Source organism: Poecile atricapillus, chromosome Z, assembly GCF_030490865.1.
Source record: "Poecile atricapillus isolate bPoeAtr1 chromosome Z, bPoeAtr1.hap1, whole genome shotgun sequence".
NCBI classification, from domain to species: domain Eukaryota; kingdom Metazoa; phylum Chordata; class Aves; order Passeriformes; family Paridae; genus Poecile; species Poecile atricapillus.
The window spans coordinates 129,075,090-129,093,213 of NC_081289.1; the positions used below are offsets into that span (position 1 = coordinate 129,075,090).

An 18,124-nucleotide genomic window follows, 5' to 3' on the forward strand; every position below is an offset into this window, starting at 1 on the left:
CTGCAGGATTAAATCTTATTCTAGCAAAAATCCTGGACAGAAAGAACTACCAGACAGTTTCAGATAGACTCCAAGCTGTCTCACCACTATTCATTTTCTACCACTGCTGGAATTTTGCTGTGGAAACAAATAGCAAAGAAAACAATAACAGGATTAAGAACAATGACAGACTATTAAATCACATACCAGTAGTTCACAGCCTATGGCATTTTTTTTCCACTGGTGCAATGTAAGATTTTTTTTTGGCGATGGCTTTTTTTTTTTTTTTCTTTTTTTCCTTAATGTACAATGTTTTTGAGTTAAGAACATGACCTAGTGGAGGAAGGGACGCTTTCTAGTTCCTCCCTACTTTGATATAGTTTTAAATTGTTTTTAAATTAGTTCTACCACCTCAATCTGTGTAGTTTGGAGACAGGCCCCTTTTCTGCTCAGGAACAAGAGTCAGGGCCAAATCAGATGCCAAATCATGCTTCATTCTTCCTTTGTATAGCGAGCCATAGAGAGCAGTTAGCCATGAGTGAGCAAACAATAGCAATGAGTTCTTCTATGAACTATAATTTTGTGAGGCCTAACACGCACAGACTGCAGCACAATAGAGATTTGGGACCAATACACAAACAACTAGTAATTCTGTAATCTAAGGTCTAGTCTAGAACCATAGGAAACCAGCATCCTAAGTTTAGGTACTTAAATAGTACAAGAAGCCTCTGCTATTTTTAGAAATCAAATACAGTTTCCTGTTCCTATTGTTCCCAAAGTCAAAAATGCATCCTGTTGATACCATAAAAAGACACTAAATTATTCTGCAATCAGGAAAAGTGTGTTATTCTACTGCTGCAGTTCTACACTCTGATTATGTAGAATCGTGATGTAAATATTTTTTTCTTAGTAGTTCAATTTATTTAGTCTTTAAAGCCACTTTACATACTCTGATAATAATTTTAATTTCCTGATTGATTTAATTTAATTTAAATTGAATGTCACACATTGATTTCACATGTGTATTTATTTTTATCCACATCTAAGTGTGAAGCAAACATTTAGACAACTAGGTAATGTGGTTACAGAACATGCCTGCTACACACCAATTACATGTCAGGTGCATGAGCAATTGCACAATTCAATAGTTTGAGCAGACAGAAAGCTATTAGGGCCTTCCAAAATGTAGTTGCTGCCGTCAGTCACCTCCAATAGCTTGTTACCCTTTATGTTCCCATCTCCTATGTGGGTCAGTTCATTAGGAGTTGTCTTTCCATCTTCAAACTAGCTGGCATATGAGGCTGCCACATGTCAGCTCTGCCTTTTGTACCAACTAATATGGAGTTGATTGCCTGCATGTTTGAAAAAATTGGCCTGATGCCTTGTGTTACTGGATACAAAAGCCTGCAGTTATTGCCTCCAGATGTGGAGAGAAAGGCTAGCAGAAAATACCTGCTCCATTAGCCCACACTTTGTTCCACTACAGCAGGTCTGAGCTGGAATGTCAAGACCTACAGCAGTGTTAGGCAGTCAGAGCTGTACTTCCAGGAATTATTCAAAGTGGTCTGGCCAGTAGCTACTTGATATTAAATATTACAGAATACCTTCTGGTTTATGTTAGGTACCCAAAATCAATAGATACTTTGACTTTTAACTTTCTGTGCCTCATTCCTGCTTATGAAAGAAAGCAATAATAATCTGTCATTTTAGTGGATTGTTGTGAAAATGAACTGATTAGTATCATAGAATCATAGAATCTTAGAAACATAGTATCTGTGAATAAACTAGTGTTTATGTGACAAAAAAAAAAAAAAGGAAAAGATTTCTGTCCTCAGAATTTGTCAAGTGGTGAGTGAAAAACATAAGAAAAACCTAAGGCCACACGCAGCAATAATTCTTTGCTAAAAAGTAAAGAAGAAGGAAAATTTAATTCTGACTGATATAGTATTCAAGTGGAAAATACACAGCAGAGTTATATAATTGGACAGCACTTTATAATATACAGGCAGCTGCAGGCTGAAATAAACATGCACAGGAAATCTGAAATTTAGCATTTTCTTCCCAAATGTTTAAAAAATTTACTGCACTACAGTCACAATTGTTATGTTTCTGTTCCTCTTCTTTGTTTTTCAGCATGAGACACAATTTTCTATAAGAATGTGAGATATGCAGAAAGATAGAATCACATTTGGAAATTAATTCAGATAGTAATATACAGTTTTCAAAAGTGAAGTGAAAAAGATCTGACTACCTTGTGACTTCTGTCTGCTCCCCTTCCTTGATAATTATGAGTCAGTTTATGTGGTACAATGAAACCTCTTGGCACTTCGCTGTCTAGAGACTGAATCTATTGGGTGTTTTCTGCCCACTGTCCCAGCAGAGATACAGCAGAACTTGCCCATCTGCAGCAGAATGATATTAGGAAATGTAGGCAGGATTTGGTAGGACCTGGGTTAAAATGTTTAAATTGGAAGTCTATTTAGATACCACAGAATTTATTGGGAATTTTACAAATAACTGTTTGTATCCAGTAGTATGTCTTAGTCTTCTGAAAGGTAGCCATTAAAACAGTGAGTGTGACTTTTGCCTACGGTTCAGTTCTAAGACAGTGCATTAATGCATGCTGAACTGCTGAGCAGGGTGAAAAGGATTAGTGATCAACACTAACAAGAATCATTTGCTCTAAGCACAAATAGACAGTTCTTTTTGCTCACAATATAAACTTTCAATCTTTACTTGAAAGAGGCCCCAAGTATCTGGATAATTTAGTACCATTACTTATGGGTTTTTATGTGTTCAGAATAACAACAATATTTGGCTTTAATTCTCTGAGTAAGTATGAGCAGAATTACTTGTTAATGAATTTACAAATCCACCTCTATTTTATACTTAAACCATCCACATAGAAGCAAGAAATCAAATTTCATGTTAGTTACACAGAAAAATAGTTTGTTGTTTAGCCAGGACTGTAAAAATCTTGTATGATCCAGATCTATCCACATCCTTCATGGTGACGTAAACCAGAAATAAAATACAACAGGTACTCCTTCTCACATATTCTTCAGATGGGTTAAAGGCAAAGAGCCTATACTTTGGCTTCTGGCCTCTCCCTCAATGGGAAAATCTAAAATAGGTTAATTAGAGTCAAACAGTCCTGTAAAGCATGCTTTGGACTTGCTTCAAGAGCTGAAATCTATAGTTACGACACAAAACACTTAGCCCTTAAAGAGCTTCTACACATCCTTACCATATTTCTACCTGTTTCCCTGATTTGAGATACTGTTTGGCTGAGAGAACCACTACCATCTTTGAAACTGTGATTCACAGAATTTTTCTGTGTGGGAAAAGACCCACAAGAATCATCAAGTCCAACTCTTAGCTGGACTAAGAAGCCATGGATTGAAACCACAACCTAGGTGTTAATAAGCACTATGCTCTAGATAACTGAGCCAATCTCAGGCTCATTACTTACATTTCTTCACGATACAGCTTCTTGCCAGGCTTTTCCATCTTCAAGGCTATGTGAAGGATGATCAAAAGACCAAGTTTATTCCTAAGAATTATTCAAGATGGACTCAGAATATTCACACCCTTGTCTTATTTTCCCTCTCCTTTAGAGTTGTAATTGCATGAAGGACAGATGAAAGAATTGCACTGAAGTGGCTGAATTCACATGCTATCTTTAGACCCTCATCCTGGAAACACATAAGAACATGAGAAAAATGGGCAGTGTTATTGCAAAATTCCCACTCACACAGTAAATTGCCTGAGTGGAAATGCATTTCCAAGAATGTATGCTCTGTTGTATTTATTCCCATACTCTTGTCTTAAGGCAGCTAAGCTTGGATACACAGGACTGTTCCTTAGTATGTCTGCAGCGTTGTTTGTGTTGATGAGATGATTATCATTAACTGGTTTTGTTACTGACAGGATAGGTTTATAATCCAGCTGCCAAGACATTAGAAGGCTGGACTTCAGTTATGGCACTGCCTCAGGAGGTAAGAAATCAAATTTGGTTCTTGTTTCTAGGGCAGGTTTTTCTCTTTGGCTTCTGGAAAATCACAGACATTTATTCCACTTTCAGAGTGCAGGAAGATGTACCAGCATCATAGTCCTGTTTAGATTATTACTATTTTTTGGAGAAACAGTATCTTCTAATACACATGTGCAAAAATTTACACAAAATGTCATATGAAGCTTTCAGGGGAAAAAGAGCAAATGAGGAGGATCAAGAAAATTGTAAGTATGAAGGTGTACCACTAGTGACAAAGAAGAAATTGAGTTTAATGTGAACATACCTTTAACATTCCTGATGAAACCGAAGAACAACTTGTTGACTCAGGGATCAGAGACAGACTTAATGGAAGGGGTAAACCTTCCCAGCTGCCCTGCTGTGGCACCATATATCTCACTTGCTAGTGAGTAGCTGCTGGGACATCATTATAGTGCATCTGATATAACAGGGATACAGCAAGTAGAGAGTGGGTATACTTAGTAATTAAAGTTTGTCAAAGGGTTACATTTGAATAGAAATGAAGTTTTCAGCAGATTTACCATTTGTTGCTGTTGGTAAAGTAAATATAACTGTATTGTCCTCTACAAGGCTATTGCTTTTGTTTTACTCACAAATGTAAATGTATCATTTGTGAGTAAACATTTTGCAAAGAAAATACAAAAAGTGCCTATTCATGGACTTATAATACTATAGTACTATTAATGTATTTTGTTTACGAAAAGCTTTTACAGGATGAAATTACTTGAGTTCAATTTAAAATTAACAACTGTACACTCAACTTTCAGCCCTCTCGTGGGCAAAGTTCATACTGAAATTGAATTTTGCATTTCTTTGGACTGAAAAGGAGCAAAGGGACAAAAGGATTAAATATTTATTTTTAGTAATATCTACACTGTAGAAAGACTAAAAAAAAATAAGCCTCATCCACTAGCTGGACATTAATAGGAAAAAATGTTGCAGTGAAAGTAAGAGAGATAAGTGACTGTATGCTAATGTGTGAAACCGCATATGTGAAAAATGTACAACAAAGAATTGTGTTTTACCCAAGATTACAATTAGCGTAGTTGCTATAACTGTGTGATTCTCTCTCTTAACTATATACTTGCAGTTCCCTGTAAATAATAACACGGAATTTTAGTCAGTCATTTAGAGTTTGTATAAAATAAGGAGACTATAAAATGAGCATTCTGCCTATTCTTAGTCTGTGATTACGTTTTACTATAAGGTATATGGAATTAGTTCCATTCCTGAGTCTCTTCAAAACTTAATGCATATTTAACAACACAGATGAAGTCTGTCAGCAGGCAGCCTTATCCTAACAGAAATCTAGTCACACATTTCTTCCCCAGTCCCAAAGCTGGTTAGTAGAGCCTGAAAAGTGAGTGGCAATAATGAGGAATGCTGAGAGATACCCTGATTCATAGCAACTTTCTTCTGCCTGTGAACAGGATAGCTCTTTCAGGGTTCGTTACTGATATTTAAAATGAAATATTTGGCACCTCCATTGTCCCTTTTAATTCCTTTAGTTGGAAAATACAAAGTAAGTTTTATAATGCATTAATTCTGTAGTTTTAAATACAGTAACGAATTGTGGTTATCTCAGAAAAAAACCAGTTAATACAGACCTAATCTTACCTGTACTAAGTGCAAGTTCACATTTACTGTAATTGTCAATTAACATCTCTACTCACCTGGTACCTCTTCAGAAAGGTTCACCAGTGCCTTCTGATTTTTGATCAGTTGCTGGTCTTGAGGGTCTTTCCCCCGCATCACCATCATCATCATCTACTGGCCGATCGGTTTTGGTTTTGAATTTCATACCTCTAGTGGTAGGAGCAACAGACACTGGCTTAGGCTCACTGTCTGGTTTGGCTGCTGGCTTGGCTGCAGCCTGAGTGACTGGGGTAGCTGCTGATTTATCTGCCTGCTCTACAGTATCTAGCAGCATGCGATAAGCATACGCTAGGGTCCAGCTTATTGCAATGATATTTTTCTCCTTAGAATCATCATAGCAATTCTCTTCCAGATATTTCCCTACTTTATCTGGGTTCTGAATTTGTTCATGTGAAAATTCCCAGGCTGGGGGATCAGAAAATTTCTTCAGAGTTCGGCCCATTCTCTCCCATTCTCTATACCACTCAGGATTTCCCACACCTGAGTCTACTTCTGGGGCAGGGGTCTCATTGGCTCTTCTGGATATCTCAGCCCTCACTCTAGAGAAGTTGCAGACCATATAGAGGAAGCTTAACAGCTGAACCAGCTGAACTACCAGGAAAGTGGTATCCTTAACACTCAGGGGAAACTGGATATTCCCAAAGAGGGACATAACAGATTCAAAGGAGAAGAAGGAAAGAAAAGGCTGAAAAGCCTCATCCCCTGCTCTTCCTCTAACAAACTGGGTACAATTACTAATAAACTCCCAAAATGTGCTACTGGGACTGGGAGGCAGGGTCGGGTGAAGAAACCATAAGCCAAACATACCTGACAGAAGCTTCAGTAGTTCTATGAACTTCCTATAAATCATTATCACCGAGCCCAGCACAATAACCATTCTAATCCGTGCCCCTCTACTGTGAAAGAGGGAAAAAACAGGTATTAAAACCTCAAAAAATTTTAGGGACCAGATCCACATGAAGGCCTCCACCCCAAGAGATATTATGTATCCAAACAACATGGCCACTGACTGCTTTATCCCAATACAGAATAAATACAACCAACAATCAGTACAGGTTTTTCCACTTTCTCTTGCCCCACGTTGGGCGCCAAAAACTGTGTTTGCCCTAGTTTAGGGCAAATTAGGGAGGAAAACTCCAAATGGGGACTTCCCCAGGGAAATGCCCCCTCCCCACCAACTGGTCCGGGAAAGGGAAAAAAAAATTCCTTGGAGAGAAGTGGGAAAAGCTGTTTATTTAACAGAAATTGAATAATATTAAATAATAAAACCTCTCACTGTTCGATGGGATGGCAAGTCTAGGAAGAAAAGTCCTTTTCATGTGGTGTAGCTCGGCTCGCTCAGTTTCTTATCAGTCCCTCCGGCGCTGGAAAGTGCCGAGGCCCAGGCCCCGGTGGGCCACAGGCGTGAGCTCCCGGGGTTTGGCTGGGTGTTCAGTCCAGAGCAGGCTTGCATAGATCCAAGAAAAAAAGGAAGAGAAAAAACAAAGGTCCAGGGAACTCCTCTGCCTCATCTAGCTAAAACTAACTAAAAGCCAGAGAAAAGCTCTGTCCCGCTGTCTGGCGTGCTGCAGACACCACAGTCCAGGAGAGAGATGTGTGGGAGTGATGTTTTTCCTTAACACAAACTGCGGCTTCTTCTTCCCCCTCTCTTGCTCTCAAACCCAGTCTTAAAGGTGCAGAATTTAATATATAACATAAACCAGACGATTGGGGATACCAGTATCATAAAGTCACCCCAGGACACCAGGAAAAAGAGCAAGACAGAAGAGCACATAATCTCTCTCTGAACTGAATCCTTTTCTGTCAGTGACTGTCTTCTGTTCTCCAGGGCACAGGAGCACTTGGTCCTTTGTTAAATGGCAATAGCCCTTACTGCATGCTTTTTATGGACAAATGGTTAGATAGCTTTTACACCCTTAAAAAGATTAAATTTCTTAGTTAATATACTAGGGAGTTAAAACAGACTTTGCCTTTAGCTGTTTTCTGCACCTAATTTTATACAGCCCAGAATTAAATTTCTTAAATAGCTTATTTCTGTCCAGCTGGTCCAGTCAGTCCAGTCAAAAATGTCTTGTTCTTGCCAGCCCATATTTTTCTCCAAAGGATTCTGTGCATCTTACTTTACTATTTTTCATTGTTTGGGAGGGAAAGAAACATTTCTCAGAAGTTTTATTGTACAAGGAGGAATAAAGATTTATATATTTAAACATTTATATGTTGTTAAAAGTTCTAGCAACTCACTGAAGTATCTTAAAGGTACAAGTGTACAGCTACCACCAGCATCCAAAAAGCTCTATAAAAGGTAGCAGTGGACATTAGAGACTTCCTTGACCTTCTTCCAGATACCCAAGAGAAAACTGGACTTGCTAACAAGCCATTCAGTTGTTATTCATGGAAATCAGCTGAAATCTGTGGAGGCTTTTCTCACCAATTCCACTGGGAATTGTCAAGTTTAACCTTCAGGCACCACCAAAGTAAACAACAGTGTGTTTGTAACCTGTTTTGCAAGATCTCCTGGGGCTTCATTTTTCTATAATCCCACCCCTTTCCACAGACCTGACTTTTTCCAGTCATCCTTTTCCTGCTGAAATGTGCTAAAGCCAATTCCAGTTTTTCTTTCCCTGCTTTCAGTCAGTTCTAAGGAACGAAACTCTCAAATACACTTGTTGAGCATTGCCACTTCTCCACTGCAGCAGAATTCAATATTGTATCTTTTCCATTTATTGCAAATCAATCTTGACCTTCTGAGACTTTATAAAATCCTCTTGCTGACCCTTTCCAGGTGTCTGGTCTGAGGGGCCAAATTTTAATTCTATTCCTCCGATGGAATTCTGTAACACAAAGGATTTAAACAAGCAGAATCCCACTGTTATATCTCACTTTATCCCAATTCTTGTTGCCACTTCCCTGTGCTTAAAGGATTCAGAAGCCATGCTGTGTGCTGTTATAATCTTGGATGCTGGCTTCCAGTCATTCGGGAACAGTATTACTGGAAGTATCTTCTAGGCTGGGAACAAGATACAGTGGAGAGACATGTCAGAGCAATGATATTTCAGGGTCAGCTGCCCATGTCCAAACACATGGTGTCTTGCTTTCACTCACTTAAAAATCTTCCATGGAGAAAATAACAGAGTCAGATCTGGTCATGCTAATTCAGATTAAATTCAAAGATAAAATATGTACTCCAAAAACACACAGGCTACAAAAACACATCTTTTGATCAATGTGCTAGTTATGAGACAAGTATTTATATCACCAAATTTCCTTTTAGATTTGATTGGATAAACACATCTAAGCTACTTCACTTGTTTTCTTCACATTTCCCTCTTGGCCATGGATTAGGTATGCTGGGTAGCCAGAATTCAAAAGCTAGATTTTCCTTTCAAGTCTGCCTAGCTGTAGAAATGAATGCATCAGACCTATGAAAATCCAGTTCAACTACCAAGAAAATTTCTGAACAAAATACCCTTTACGTGAAAGTCAGGTAGCCAGTGTCTTGCCTCTATTGAGAAAAGTGAATTAGTGGCATGAATTAGGTCTTCAAATCAAGTATAGCATCTTTCTAAAGATGAGTATAGGATTTTCTACTTTTTCTGAGACAAAGTTCCAGCCATCCAGAGAGCACTCTTGCTATATTCATAAAGATTATGCTGAAGATGTAAATATTATTTATGTTTTTTAAAGTAGATTTCTGCCTGTGACTTCAGAATGGGCAACCATTCTCATTATGAAGATCATCCATTTTGCAGAGGGTTCCTTTCTTATATCCATTCACACTAATAGAACAGCTTCTTAAAAACCTGTAATACAAAACAAACAGTGAAAACTTGACCTGTGATTTCTAAGATAAAGCTGAGATAAGAAAAAGAAATTAATAAGGACCTATTTATTATCTGCTTCTATAAACATTGTCAGTAGACCTTTAGGATGTGCTTTAAAAAAAAAAAGAGCTCCTAAGGATATGTTGCACAGCAAAATGCAGATTTAATTATAACTTGTGTTCACATGCCTGCACTGTTTAAACTGGCTAATAGAATAAAATAATTACATTTGAGTGAACTGGTAACTGGTATTCAGACTATAAGGCATGTGTTACTATATCCTTTCTCTACTTGATGTACTACCTAGATGAGACTAAAACCTGACACAAAGGTATGTCCATACCAAAACATTATTTCTTACTAATTTTTAGCATTTATTTTATTCCTTTTGCTGGAAAGCATGCTTAATTTCATTTAATACTCAAAGTAAGTTAAAATTCAGAAACCTTGACCCACAGAGACTTTGTATCAGATGTTCATTATAACCAGCAGGAGATAAAATGGTCATCAACATATTCCTAATATATGCTATATTTAGATTACAGGCAAAGTTCAGCTTTATGAGTTTGGAGTCACCTTGACTCTTCTTGGGAAGATAAAATTATTAAGGAAGACACAGCTGAAGTATATAAGATGGGATAACACATTCAGTATAAATATGAAACACAAGGTCATATGGAAATTGCAATTTCTTTTGTTTCAGGGTTATCTGTACCTTCATTTGCTTTGAGACTTTATAATTCCTCTTGCCAATTCATATGTGCCATTACTGAATCTTCCTCCTTTGGAGTGAAGAGAAAGACTGATGCAGACAACAGTCACCCATGTTCCAGGGTTCTGCAGAGCTTTATTTGTGTCATGACCTTGTTCTCCTTTGGAGAGGCAGACCTGTGGGATAGGCACTGTTAATCTTCAAACACAACAGAGGCATTATATGGTCATAAGATACATTTTCTTCTAGTAAAGCAATGGCATTTTTTCACACCTTACTAAGACTATGACTTGAAAATTTATGAGCATAAGAAGAATTTTCCAAGCAAGAAAGTGGAAGGCTCTAAGACCTGGATCTGAACCCAGCCCATTTTATAATTTGAAAGAGACCAAGTATAGAGTCTCTCATTTTTTTAGGGGTAAATTTGGAGCACAAGTATAATATTAGCCTAATGAGAGCTCTCATTATGGAAACAAAGGAAAAAGCTACCAATGAACACACAGGTTTGCATGTTAACACTGGAGCAAAGACAACAGAGTCTGTGTACTGCTTCTATTTACATATTCATTCAGTAAAAAGGCAAAACAATCTGAACATGAGAGATAAATATTTGAATACTTTGTAAACAATATTAGAAAAAATGTACTACAAACTTTGAGCAAAATTGTAGTCCTCATAAAATGTATCACACTTGAGTCACAAAAATTGAGAGGTTCAGTTCATCCCAGAAAACCAGACATAATCAAAATCAGGACTAGATTTCTTAGGGTTTGACTCCTTGTTGATTCTTACCAGGGACATAATGATAAGGTCCAACTTCTAATTCATCTCATGAAGGCTTCCACAGTGTCAAAAGCAATAGAGAGTTAAACTGTGAATTTATTTTTTTTAATCTTCACAAGACCACTATTTTCTACATTTCACAGAAAAGAAATCAAGCAAACATGGCAAATGCTTTTTTAAATGTATATGAGAAGAAATCCTAAAGCCCTAAGCCTAGGGCTTCCCAATTCCTCAATTTCTTAAACACAGAAACCCTACTACCAAGGCAGACATCTGTGGCCATTTAGTCTTTGAATTCTGGTAATAATTCAAACAAGGTTGCCAGTTTAGGACTAGGACCCTAGATTACATTTTTTATTGCTATGGGACTGTTTAAAAACCTAACATAGAGCAGTGATAAAATTAAAAATGAATCTGCAGCACTACCAAGTTGAGCTGGGGAGACACAGAAATGAAAAAATATCATATGTAAATTCCAGCCTGCTTGGCAATATAATCTATTCAAATTTTCTCATGCAAATTTTTTTGCATCATTTTATCAACAGTAACATTTTTGGTGCACAGGAAGGAGTAAATTACCTACATAAAATCAACTGTAATATTACAATCACTTTATTAATATCCCATAGATTTAAATTAATTATTAATTTTAATTATACTAAATTTATATCAGTGTAACTACAATGTGAAACTGGTTTCTACTTTTGACCTTGTTCCACCATCAACCTTTGCTTTTGAACTGCCTGTTGTTATTTTGCCAGTGAGGTTGCCTGAATGTCAGCCAAATGTTTCAGGAAACAAGAAGAGGGAGAACAGGTGAAAAATCCTTTTCAAAATCTGTTTGTTTTCATATCCATGTGTTTTTTTTACAGAAAAAAAATAAAATATATATATATATAACCATAGTACACATGGTGACCAAAATGCCAGAAGGTAGCAAAGCATTTGAACAAAGAGAAAGAGATTTCTGACTGAGAGGTTTTTCTTCTCTCATAGCGTTCACCTTTGGCTGTAGTATCTCTGCATGTTGACATTTGTCAATATATCAGATAAAGAGCTGCAAATTGCTTCAAGCATTATTTACTCAGAGCATCTTCTCCCTTTCCCTATAAGTTACATGAGTTTGATTAACAGCAGGCTCCAAGTCACTTACTGAAATTTGAGCTGCAAATAAAACTGCTGACTGCTCTTGGCAGTCTTTAAATATTGAAACTCCCCTAATGAAAACCTCATTCTCTGTCCAGCTCTTTTTACATCCTTATGCCCTTCTGGATATTTCTAGGAAATACTTCTGGTCATAACTGGCCACACGCATTTATTGTTAAAATGTATACTTAGAAATCTATTACTATTAGACCATTAAAGTATTTTTTCCTATCAGTTTTCCAGCTGCTGAACAACAGAACTCTTCAAACTAATCTTAACTTTCTATTTGGTCCAACTTCTTGTCTGTTCTGCCAGTGAAGTCAGAGACTGTTTTATCACATCATTTGTGTTCTTGAACTAACCACAGTTTGTACCTTCTAAGCCATCCAATTCTAAATTTCTAGCCATAACAAATATAGGGATTTTGTAGCATTTGGGAGCCTTTGTATTACTGTATGAGCATCCTGAGTCAAAGAAGTCCACATTTTTATGTTTTTTCTACAGATTTTATTTTTCCATAGTAAGTATATGGTATTTACCTGAAGGTAAAAATTATGTTTTGGTTTCCTGCTAACTATCCTATGAGTTTCCAAGATGAGTTTGAGCATGTCTGCTGTAACAACCTTGTACCATGGAAAACTAATGTTGATGAGTAAGGTAGTTTCTTTCAGTACTTTCAAAGATAATAAATGCCTTGCTTCTGAACTTTATTTAGAAGGGTAAAATATCATGACCCTTCCCCCTCCAGTAATTAATGTTCTTAAACAGAGCTATCAGGGCTCCTCATATTAGTAAAACCTGCTGATTAGTACAACCACCATCTTGCTAATAATAAAAAATAATCACTTGCCTTTCCCCTGTTAAAAACTGGGTGTGATGCAGAGAGCACAGGAAGAAAAAAAATACCATGCACTTTGTCCTCTTAATGAATGAAATTATTGTCATGTGGCAAAGTGGTTTAGATTGTCTCAGTCACTAATGTGCTACTGGGTCTTTTTTGTTTTACGGCACCTTTTGTAAAATGCTCAGTTTTCAGGTAATTCAAACCATGATGTGCCAACACTAAACCTATGTACATCTACTGGCTGAATAGCAGCACTGCTTTGTGCAGGACTTCTACAGAAGTAGTATCCTGATAGAATCTATTTAACTAGTGAAACTGGAAATTAAAGCAATATGACTAAAAGAGGTAATACAGAATGCCTGTCATTCAAGTTGTTTTCCAAGATAATGCTCACTGGACAATTTGTCATATATACAGCTGGCCACACAATTCCAAAAAATATACTAATTCCATTCAAATATGTTTGGAAATAGGCATAATTCATTAGTATTAACATTTTTAACTCCCATTTTGCTGATACCTATTAAAAACACACATTTTTATGTCAAATTCACCGCCAGATTTTGCTAACTTCTAGTGCTACAAAAGCTTGAATTTGTCAGGTGCTACTTTTAGGTTAAAATGTTCAAACTCATTAAATTGCACTAACATAAGCAATGGATGATAAAATGTTGTACTCAGCACTTCTCAGGGTTAAAGTCCGAGTCCCAGATTGATTATTTTCTATACAAGTTTACAGCAAATTATTCTTGTGACAGGATTTCACTTGTGCTTCTGTGAATAAGATCACTTCAATTTTTGGAACCAGACTAATTACCTCACAGCCAACACATGACGTTTGCTCCATTTAAATACTTTGATCTTTTCCTTCCTGTCTTGACATATGAGTTCCTGCTGACAAGCTTCTTTATGAAGATAACTAACACTGCATTAGGTATATATTCCAATGTGAAAGTGAACTTCATTTTAGATGAAAGAAATCTAACAGGACTTGCTAGAAGAATCTCAGCAACGTCATGACTGCTATGTAGGCTGGAAGGCATGTGTTATAAGGCTTGTATTCTGCTTACATTCTGCTATTATTCAATGTTAATCTCCACCTTATGTAATAAAATTAATGTACCATAAGGCTATGCACTGGCCAAAGGAATAATGTGTTTACAGTGAACAGAATGACTAATAAATAAATTTAAGCTTGGCTTCTCTCTTGATCAAGTTTGTGGGATTTTCAGTGTATACATGAGAAATTTCTTTATTTTTTTTAACTGATTTTGTGTTCAGTTAAAAAGGTCTTGTTTATAAACTAGAAAGAAGATTGCATTTATAAAATAGAATAAACATTTAAATTTTGATATATAAACACACTGCATCTTCATAATTGGGTCTATCAACTTCATATAAAACAGAGGAGTCTTCTAGTTCTTTTTCTCCAGGTGTAAATCAATGCTAAATAACTAAAGTAAACTGCATCTGAGAAATGTTATTATAATTGATGGCTACTTTCAGAAATTCTACTAGCTTTGGTTGTGATGCCTGTCCACATTTGAATATCCTTCCCATTATTTTCCAGTAGCTGCACTGTATCTTCCTTCTTGCTATGAAAACCAATTACTTACTTTCCTATTACAGCAACATCTCTGCAGCAACTCTGTACACATAGGTTCTATTTTCTTCTCAATCAGCTATAGAAGAAATAATTCCCAGTCCTTTCCTATTTGTCTCTCATGAACAGCAATATCTGCTTGTTCTTGAGGTTCTCATTTCATCATTTAGAGAAACATCAAAAGCCAGCAAGTCTCAAGAATGATATGTATTACTGCTAAGAAAGAAGAAATAGAGTTTTAGAGGGTAAGGGGAAAACACTGCATAATGTTAAAAATCACATCTGATGACAGAATATGATGAAATCAGAGTTTCTTGCACCTCCTGTGTTCCATTACTGAGAGGCCTACTTTAGCCACCCCTGCAGTGGCTAAAGTCGTCTTTACACTATAGTTCCCCCTGTCAAAAGGACATTTCAGAATCAAGAGCTGCCAGCAGTGGCTGTGACTACATGGAAAACAGTCAAAATGTCGAATAACAGGAAGGGCCAAGCCTGTATCACTCCTTCCACCCATTACCTATTAAAGTCCTAAAACTAGTGAACTTCTAAATTACTGAAAATAAAAAAAGTCATGTGTACTCATCTAAATTAAACTTAATTTGCTATGCAGGTGTATTTGACATTGAATCCCAAAGTAAGGATTGCCAAAGCAATAATTTTTTTCTAGACTAGATGTATGAGGAAAATGAATTATCCATTGACAAAATATGCATTGACAAAAATAGCAGGCACAAGGGGAACATCTTACCAACACTGGGTATAGTAACTGACACTATCCACAACAGGCCTTAAATAGTTATCTAGTTATGAAATTCAGAGCAGAAATTGTAATTTCCCTTCTCCTACTCCAGTTTACTAGATCTAGGGGAACTCCTTTCTAGTATTGATTCCCAGTTGCTCCTGGCTCCTCATTTACACCTCTTTTTTTCTAGCTCCTTACCTACTATCCTAGTTCTTTTAACTACACGGTGGTTTTTTTTCTCTTATTCTTTTACTTGATTCCTCATTTTTAGATTTCTGATCACACTGTCACAAACATGGAGAAGTTTTCTTCCATTTCTCCAGGAGTCAGGTATCCCTGTTAACACCACAAATTTGTGGAAAAGCCTCCAGGTTACGACGCCATGTTGCAGTACGAGACACGGGCATTGCTTTCACGGGTGCTTAGGGGAATTCTTTCCCAATTAAATTGCGAAAGAAACCTATGAGATCATCGAGTCCAACCTATAACCAAATACCACTATCTCAACTAGACCATGACACTAAGTGCTGTGTCCAGTCATTCCTCAAACACCTCCAGCAATGGTGAATCCTCAACCTCCCTGGGCAGCCCATTCTAGTATCTAGTCACCCTTTCTGTGAATAAATTCTTCCTGATGTCCAACCTAAACCCCCCCTGGCGTTGCTTAAGACCGTGTCCTCTTGTCCTGCCACTGGTTGCGTGGGAGAAGAGAACGACCCCCACCTGGCCAAAGACTCCTTTCAGGCAGTTGTAGGGAGTGATAAGGTCACCCGTGAGCCTTCTTTTCTAAGGGGGCTAAACACCCCCAGCTCCTCCAGGTACTCCTCCCAGGACTTGTGCTGCAGTCCGTTCCCCAGCTCCTTCTCTGGAATTGTTCGGCTGTGGGATGGCAGAGACCCGAGAGCCGCAGCAGCCCGGCTGTAGCGCTCCTACGCCTTTAAGGGCGGCCCGGCCGCGCCCCCACGTGTGCGATCAGCTGACGGCGCGTCCCGCCCCCGCCCGCCCCTGCCCCGCTCCCTCCGCCGCGAGGTGCGGGCGGCAGCGCGGCTCTGACAGCGCCGCCGGGGCAGCGCCCGCGCCCCCCGCCCTCCCGGCCCCGCCGCGCCCAGCGCCCCGCTCCGCCGGCCCCGCCGCTGCCCCGCCGCTGCCCCCGCTGGCCCAGCGCCGCTGTCAGCCGGGCGGGCGCCCGCGGCCCCTCCGGAGAGCTCGGCAGCGCGGCGCCCGGCGCCACCCCGGTACATGGATTACCTGGTAGGTTCCCGGCGGCAGCGGACCGTCGGACATCTTACCGAGCGGCTGGGGCGGCGTCCGCGGCGCGGCGGTGTGCGGGGGGCTGCCCGGGGCCGGGGGGAGCGGGTCCGGCCGCGCTGCCGCGCCCGGCCCGCCGGGCTGTTAACGGGCGATAAAGCGGCCGGGCCCCGCTCATTTGGCCGCTATTAGGTTCCTAAAGCCGTGACCCGGGTCGCTGTTTTTTTCCTAAATGCTGGAGCTTAGGGCATGCTTCAGTGAACTAAATTGCTACCGCGGGCGGGATCAGCCGAGCGCCCGGGCAGCTGGTATTCGGGGCTAGTGTTTATGGCTCTTTAATGAATATTGGCTTCATTCGTCTGTGAAAGATCGTATCGCGGGCGTGCACCTCAGCTGGGGTCGTGGCTGGTGTTTGCACTCAGCCGCGTACCCCCGGTTGGCAAAAACCCTGTGGCACGACTGGCTAATGAGCAGGTGGCTTTGTTTTAGTGTGATACCTGCTTACCTGATCTTTTCAGCCTAGCAGTGGGGGGGCGTAACGAGCACATTCCATCGCTCCGGTCTTGTTGGCATCCCATTGCTCCAGTCTTGTTGCTTCGAGCCCTGCGCTGTGAACTGATGCCCGCTCCTTTACCGTGATGTGCTGCGAAGCGTCAGCTGAGGCAATGAAGAGCAGGCATCTTCTGGCCATCCCTCTTCGTTGTTGGTGTCAAGTGCGACCAGGAAGTATCTGGAGTCAGAATCTTGACTCCGTCTTTCGTACTTTTTCACACGGGATGCTCACGGATGTAGGCTTTCAAGAGAAGCTCATCAAATGCAGCAGAATCTCTGGAGATGCTCTTTTTAATGAACAGAATATTTCTGTTCATTAAAACAGAGAGAGATTAGAGCTGCGTGCAGTGTCTGGCTGCATTAATGCGTAATACATTAAATTCTAAATAGTAAATACTTTACTGTTCTTGTGTAGCTAAGATTTATTTTGGTTTATTGAGCCTCACACCCCTCAAAAAATGTTTTAGGCTTGCCTCTCTGAATTTGAATACTACAGAGAAACACTAAAAAATGAGTCCTGTGTAGCAGAAATGGTAGACAGACTTCTCTGTAAGAACCTAGTTAATGAAATACTGATAATAAACTTGCTGGGTATCAAGTGCAGCCTCATAGCTCCTTGAGAGCCTGGAGCTGTTTCTTATATTTTTTTCCTCTATAAACTTATATCCAGATGAAACTGGCCATTCTGTACTTTTTGAAATGCTTGCATTAACCTTTGTGACTGCAACAGGCTGTTGTGTGGAAGGCCAACCACTCTGAGAACAACAAATTTAATAAGCCTTGCAAACTGAGAGCACATTTTTGTATTAACTAAAAGGGGGAGGGGATTAAATAGCTCTACTTTTTTTTTTTTTTTTCTCCTTCCCCTGACTCTTATTCTCCCATTGATCCTTTTCTTCTTTTTTTATTTCATGGCGTTCTTTAATGTCAATTCTAAAAAAACCTCATTGATCATGAGGTTCAGGCACCTCAGAAATTCTGTTCTACCAAAAAAAAAATTATGAT

At 39.1% G+C, this 18,124-nt stretch overlaps 1 protein-coding gene and 1 long non-coding RNA gene across 7 annotated transcripts in view; one reads left to right on the forward strand and one right to left on the reverse strand.

The window, feature by feature from the left end:
• Nucleotides 1–6,882: 6,882 nt before the first annotated feature.
• Nucleotides 6,883–16,248, reverse strand: LOC131592921 (uncharacterized). The gene is made up of 3 exons (XR_009280730.1): nt 16,043–16,248; nt 10,205–10,377; nt 6,883–9,468 (listed from the first exon to the last, which is right to left on the reverse strand). It is a non-coding gene; the product is annotated as an uncharacterized LOC131592921 (long non-coding RNA).
• Nucleotides 16,249–16,373: 125 nt separating this feature from the next.
• Nucleotides 16,374–18,124, forward strand: part of ARL15 (ADP ribosylation factor like GTPase 15) — a 244,183-nt gene continuing 242,432 nt past the window's right edge. For 2 of the 6 annotated variants that reach the window (XM_058864841.1, XM_058864842.1), the window contains exon 1: nt 16,385–16,570. Coding sequence is in view for 1 of the 6 variants with exons in the window: in XM_058864844.1 (XP_058720827.1) it covers nt 16,559–16,570 (12 nt within the window). In the remaining 5 variants the exon portion in view is untranslated. Of the gene's footprint in view, nt 16,571–18,124 lie in introns of all 6 variants that reach the window. The other 4 variants (XM_058864843.1, XM_058864845.1, XM_058864846.1 and 1 more) reach the window with 4 other exon arrangements.